We start from the raw sequence: 7,459 nt of genomic DNA on the forward strand, positions 1-7,459 counted from the left end.
ATTTACATTATGCAACTAACTTTTATTTATGCATACTAACATTTAAATTATAGTTATTCATACATGTCAATGTTTATTTATATTTTAGATACTCTTATTAATTTTATTTAAACATTTACTAATATTTATTTATGTTTCTAATTATTAAAATTATACCAAGTAAGGTTATGTATTGGTTATAAGTGTTATTAGATGATTTATAGAATACATATACACACAACGAATATATATATATATATATATATATATATATATATATATATATATATATATATATATATATATATATATGTAACGGTTATAAACAGCAAAAACAACGGCTATATTTTTTTACTATAAATAAACATCTTTACCCTGTTTATTTTACCCACAACAAATATTTTCTCTTTTCTATCAAACAAATCAATTTCAAGAAATTAAGCTTCAAGATGATTCACCCTTTTGTGATAATCATGACTATGATAGTCATGTTACTTCTCATCCCAATTCTTAACATCAAAGATAATATGGAATTTCATCTACTTTTAGGCTTGTATACAATGTTAGCTTTACCGCTTCTTTTTTGTGTAATATTTATTGAAATAAATGGATTTTAATTTTAATTTTTTTTATTTTGTTTAAAATTTATAGTTACATTATGTCCAACATTGCAAAGCTCGAGTTTGCAGCACTTGAAGTTAGTGGAAAAACTATGTGTCATGGATGATAGATGTAAAAATGCATCTTGAGTCCATGGGAATCTCAAATGCTATATACGAATTTAATAATTGCTTGGCACAAGACAAAGCAAAAGCACAAGTTTTCCTTTGTAAGCATATTGATGAAATGTTGAGATTTGAATATCTTGATGTTACTGATCCAAGTATTCTCTGGAATCTTTTGAAAGAAAGATTTGATCATCAAAAGGAAGTTATACTTCCAAATGCTAGAAATGAATGGAGAACACTGAGGTTTCAAGACTTCAAGAAAGTGAATGAATACAACTCAGCTTTGTTCAGAATATGTTCACAACTCAAGTATTGTGGACAAGAAGTTACTGATGAAGATATGCTGGAGAAAACTTACTCCACATTTCATGCAACAAACATTACCTTGATGCAACAATATCGAATGCAAAAGTTCACAAGATATTCTGAACTAAATGCATGCCTGCTTGTTGCAGAGCAAAACAACGAGCTCTTGATGAAAAACCATGAATCTCGTCCAACAGGATCAGTAGCACTTCCTGAAGCAAATGCTACAAATACTGATGGTAATCAAAACAATACACGTGGACGAGGGCGTGGTCGTGGCCGAGGTCGAGGACGAGGTCGTGGCTATTTTAATCGAAACCAAAGCCATAATCAGAACCATAATTCTGGTCGTGGACAAGGTAATAATCGTGGTCGTGGCCAGAAAAGGAATAATTACCAAAATTCACAAAGAAACAATGTCCACACACAAGATAAGGCCAAAGTGGCAAGGCATGACACTGGGACATCACAAAAATCTGATGGTTCATGTTATAGATGTGGTAGCACGGGCCATTGGTCAAGGACCTGTCGCACACCTGCACATCTTTGTCAACTTTATCAAGAGTCCATTAAAGGAAAAGGAAAAGAAGAAAACCTCATTGATAATGTTGAATTCACTCCGCTAAATGTTGCTGATTTCTGCAATGACATGGAAGACATAAACTAAAAAGAAAATCTATTATTGTTCTAGTAAAACTGTTTTTCCTTCGTTTGTTTGATTTTTTTTTTGTGTAATGCCTTTCCTTCAATAAATGAACTTTCTTTTTAATAATAATTATTATTATGTTTATTCACTTATTATTCCTTTCATATGTGAAGTTTAATATGAATCCAACTGGAGCGCAACACCAAGAAAAGATTGGAGATCTTTGTATAGCAGATAGTGGTAGTACACATACTATTCTGAAATCAAAGAAATATTTTTCAAAATTAGTACCAACAAAAACAATCATACATACAATATCAGGTCCTGCAGACATGATAGAGGGAACCGGGAAAGCCCATTTTATGTTACCAAATGGTACAAGCTTTTGTATAGAAAATGCCTTATTTTCTCCAAAGTCTAATAGAAACTTATTAAGTTTCAATGACATATATTTCAAAGGATATGACACAAAGACTGTGACCATTGAAAATAAGAAATATATGTACATTATAGACAAAAATCGTGTGCTTGAAAAACTACCAACACTTGATTCCGGTCTGCATTATACATATATACATATGATTGAATCAAATATGGTAATCGAAAGAAAACATTGTGATCCTGGGACATTCAGTTTATGGCATGATAGGTTGGGCCACCCAGGATTAACAATGATGCGAAGGATAATTGAGAATACACATGGACATCCATTGAAGGACCAAAAGTTCCCTCAATCCAATAGCATAAAACCATGTACATCTTGTTCCCTTGGAAAGTTAATTATAAAACACTCTCCAATGAAAGTTGAAAGGGAATCGCCTAGATTTCTAGAAAGAATTCAAGGTGATATATGTGGACCGATTCACCCTCCATCTGGACCATTTAGATACTTTATGGTCTTAATAGATGCATCCAGCAAATGGTCTCATGTTTTCCTATTATCAACTCGTAATATGGCATTTGCAAAGTTTCTTGCCCAAATTATTAAATTAAGGGCACATTTCCCTGATTATACTATCAAAAGAGTGAGACTTGATAATGCTGGTGAATTTACTTCACAAGCATTTAATGAATATTGTATGTCTGTCGGAATTGTTGTTGAGCATCCAATTGCTCATGTACACACACAGAATGGTTTAGCTGAATCACTAATTAAACGTCTCCAGCTAATAGCTAGACCATTGATAATGAGAACTAAACTTCCTGTTTCTGTTTGGGGCCATGCAATCTTACATGCTGGATCATTGATACGCATGAGACCAAGTTCATATCATGTATATTCTCCACTACAACTTGCTTTCGGTCAAGAACCAAATATATCCCATTTGCGAATTTTTGGGTGTGCAGTATATGTCCCTATTGCACCACCTCAACGGACAAAAATGGGTCCTCAAAGAAGGTTGGGAATATATGTTGGTTATGAGTCAGTCTCTATTATAAGATATCTTCAACCATTAACAGGTGATGTTTTCACAGCACGCCTAGCAGATTGTCAATTTGATGAGGCAAATTTCCCATCATTAGGTGGAGAAAAGAAGATTATGGAAAAGGATGTGTCATGGCATGAGCCTTCTTTATCATATCTTGACCCTCGCACAAGGCAATGTGACATGGAAGTTCAAAAGATAATGCATTTCCAAGAAATGGCAAATTAATTACCTGATGCATTTACTGACACAAAAAGGGTGACTAAATCATATATACCAGCTGTCAATGTTCCAGCTCGAATTGACATTCCACAAGGACAATCTGATGATAAAGTCACTCAAGAGTCTAAAACACGCCTGAAGCGTGGAAGGCCATTTGGTTCTAAGGATAAGAACCCACGAAAAAGAAGAGGAGCAGAAAATGCACTAGATCATGAGGAAAGTGTTCCTGGAGAAACACGAATTATTCAAATTCCCCCAGGAAAAGAGAATGATGCACAAAATTATGGTCAACCAAATAGAATATGTGACCAAAATGAAACTGATAGTATAAGTGCAATATTTTCTTATTCACTTGCATGTGATATTATGAATGATGATCCTGAACCACAATCTGTCATTGAATGTCAAAGAAGAAATGATTGGGCTAAATGGAAGGAAGCTATGCAAGTTGAATTAAATTCTCTTAACAAGAGAAAGGTTTTTGGGAACATTATCCTCACACCTGAAGTTGTGAAACCATTAGGATATAGATGGATCTTCGTACGAAAAAGAAATGAGAAAGAAGAAATTGTAAGATACAAGGCCAGACTTGTTGCTCAAGGTTTCTCTCAAAGACCTGGAATTGATTATGAAGAAACTTATTCACCGGTAATGGATGCAACCACTTTCAGATATTTAATCAGTTTGGAAGTATCTAAAAATTTAGAGATGCGTCTTATGGATGTTGTTACAGCTTACCTGTATGGATCACTTGATAGTGATATCTATATGAAAATCCCTGAAGGATTTAAAATGCCTAAAGCGTTAAGTACAAACCCCAAAGAAATGTATTCTATAAAATTACAAAGATCTTTGTATGGTTTAAAGCAATCTGGGCGCATGTGGTACAATCGTTTAAGCGATTATCTGACAAGTAAAGGTTATAAAAATAACACTATTTGTCCATGTGTATTTATTAAAAAAAACAACATCTGGATATGTGATCATAGCAGTCTATGTTGATGATCTGAACATCATTGGAATGAATAAAGAAATCCTTGAAGTGATTGAACTTTTAAAGAAAGAATTTGAAATGAAAGATCTTGGAAAAACCAAATATTGTCTTGGTTTACAGATTGAACATATGCCTAACGGAATATTTGTGCATCAATCAAATTACACAGAAAGGGTCTTGAAACGTTTCAATATGGACAATGCAAATCCTTTAAGCACTCCAATGGTTGTTAGATCATTAAATATTGACAAGGATCCATTTCGTCCATGCGAAGAAAATGAAGAAGTCCTTGGTTCAGAAGTGCCATATCTAAATGCAATTGGAGCTCTTATGTATCTTACTAATTGTACTAGACCTGACATTTCTTTCGCTATAAACTTGCTAGCAAGATTTAGTTCAGCCCCAACAAAAAGACAGTGGAATGGAATCAAACATATTTTTCGATACCTTCGAGGAACTAGTGATTTAGGGTTATTTTACCCTAACAATTCAAAACAAGGCTTGATTGGTTATGCAGATGCAGGTTATTTGTCCGATCCTCATAAAGCTAGATCTCAAACTGGATACGTATTCATGAATGGAGGTACTGCAATTTCCTGGCGTTCTCAAAAGCAAACACTTGTTGCCACATCCTCAAATCATGCTGAAGTGATTGCACTAAATGAAGCTAGTAGAGAATGTACATGGTTGAGATCGATGACACAACTAGTTTTAACTTCATGTGGACTTGAAAAAGACATAGGTCCAACTTTGATATATGAAGATAACTCAGCATGCGTCACTCAAATGAAAGAAGGATATATCAAGAGCGACAAGACAAAACATATACCTCCAAAGTTTTTTAAGTACACTCAAGAGCTTATAAAGAATCATCAAGTTGAAATCAAATATGTTCAATCCAGCAACAATGTAGCAGACCTTTTTACGAAGGCACTTTCTACTGCAACTTTCAGGAAACATGTACATGGCATTGGAATGCGACATGTGCATAGAATATAATGTAACAGATGTCTAAATAAGGGGGAGTCAACTATACACTACACTCTTTTTCCCTTCGCTAAAGTTTTTTTCCCACTGGGTTTTCTTTAGCAAGGTTTTTAATGAGGCAGTACTTCAAAACTGAACTCTAAATTAGAAATGGTGTCATCCAAGGGGAAGTGTTGTAAATTATTGAATGACACCAATAATTGGTGAATTGGTAAAAGATATCATGTCATACTATTTATATTACGTATGATAGGTAGTTTTGTTGTATATATATAACATGCTCTTGTAAGAATAATAGGTAACAATTTCACGAAAGATCAAATATCTGATATCTTTCTAAATCTTCTTCTCCATCAAGTTTCTTTACGTATGTTATTTTAGTTTATTTTTTAACATATCTTAGAATTATATATATATATATATATATATATATATATATATATATATATATATATATATAACATGAGATAAGGTACCCACCATCATGACATATGCACTCTTTGCCCATATATTGCAACCCATTCCTTTCTTATCTTCATTCCCTTAGACAGAGAATCTAGAGAGATATGGGGCGAGCAATTTTAGCATGGCTCATACTACTGAGCCTTGCAATATGCCCAATAAAATCGAATACCATTTTCCTCTACAAATCATGCAACAAAACATTGTACCCTCAGCTTTGTTACGTGTACCTCTCGCCTTACTTATCACGCATCGGAACCAGTCCAAGACTCTTGGCGCAGACCGCACTTGCAGCAACCCTCAGCGCCACTCGCTCAACTTCTCGAAATCTGACCACTTATTCAAGAACCCACAAGATAACTAAGAGGGAATCAGGTGCCCTAAAAGATTGTCTTGAAGAGATAAGTGATTCAGCATATGAGCTCCATATATCCATGGTGGAAATGGGAAAGGTTCGATCTGGATCTGACTTTCTGTTTAACATGAACAGTATAGAAACTTGGGTCAGTGCTGCTTTGACAGATGATGACACATGTACGGATGGTTTTTCGGCTAAAAGTATGAACGGAGAGTTAAAGAACGTGGTTCGTAAACAGGTTCTGAATATTGCGCATTTGGCTAGCATCGCACTCTCTTTTGTTAATAATTATGCAAAGGGTTAAACATCGGTTGAAAATATTTATAGTCGAGTTTATATACGTGCTCTTTTTTGAGGAAATTATTAGTCAATGGATCTTGTCAATAATTTATCCAAGATGTATTATATGTTTGTGCCTTTTTTTACATTGGTTTTGTTTGCTTGATAGAAACTTTTAGCTACAAATGGAACTATGGTTTTCAAGACGAAATGGAGATATAAACACTCGATGTTATGACAAATTTATGATGTAATTCACATTGTCTTTGTTGTGAAAATATATTTCACGTAAAGTACAATAATTATAGTAATTAATATGTTGAATAAATGGGCTAATAAAATGTATAGAACAAGAGAATTGTACTTCGCAAAATATATAAGGGACAAAGCCATAAAGAAAATTTGACATATTTACATAATAGATTATATCATTTTAAAATTTGAATTTTTTCCCGTGAGTTAAATAGTATCATAAATTTTGAATCAAAGTAAAAACGATTAAACAGGTTTCAGCATGTTAAGAATCAAACAGAATGTTTTTACATATTTATAAGTTTTAAAAATAATTTGTTTAAAAACTTTATATAATTATAGTATGGATTTTTAACTATATAATATTGATGTCTATTTAGAGTGATTGTGACACATTGGTTGTCGTTTTGGGGCAATAATGTTGTGGGGCATGGCTTTCCCAACTTCACATTCATAAAATAAATGTGCATTCTACTGTTTGGTGAAGAATATAAAATATTAATTTGAAATTGTTAAATATCATTACCTTGTTATACTTGTTTCATAAGAAAATTTATGTGTAATTGATCATGAAAACAATTAATAACGTCAAAAAAAAGTTTGTAATAATCATGCTACAAGTATACGTATTATCCAATCTGCCAATCAAATTTTGTATGTAATAGTAGATGACGAACTAAATGCTAAAGCCGTTAATATGATGTTTTCTTGACTTAATGGACTTAATATGAACAATACTTAATGAATTTAGATATATATGATCGTTTCTTTTATATGTAAGGTATAAAACATGTTTTAATAGGTTAAGGGGTTGTTTGT

The 7,459-nt window shown here is 33.0% G+C and overlaps 1 protein-coding gene and 1 pseudogene across 1 annotated transcript; both read left to right on the plus strand.

Annotated features, from left to right (window-relative positions):
- The first annotated feature begins 717 nt into the window (after positions 1 to 717).
- Positions 718 to 1,680, plus strand: LOC145060283 (uncharacterized). Its single transcript, XM_079007976.1, has one exon. It carries the CDS (start codon positions 718 to 720, stop codon positions 1,678 to 1,680), a length of 963 nt encoding a protein of 320 aa, XP_078864102.1.
- A 4,106-nt stretch (positions 1,681 to 5,786) lies between these two features.
- On the plus strand, positions 5,787 to 6,534 carry LOC145057126 (pectinesterase inhibitor 7 pseudogene; annotated as a pseudogene).
- Positions 6,535 to 7,459: the final 925 nt, after the last annotated feature.

Source organism: Lactuca serriola, chromosome 6 (assembly GCF_051521515.1).
Source record: "Lactuca serriola cultivar US96UC23 chromosome 6, Lser_US96UC23_V15, whole genome shotgun sequence".
NCBI classification, from domain to species: Eukaryota; Viridiplantae; Streptophyta; class Magnoliopsida; order Asterales; family Asteraceae; genus Lactuca; species Lactuca serriola.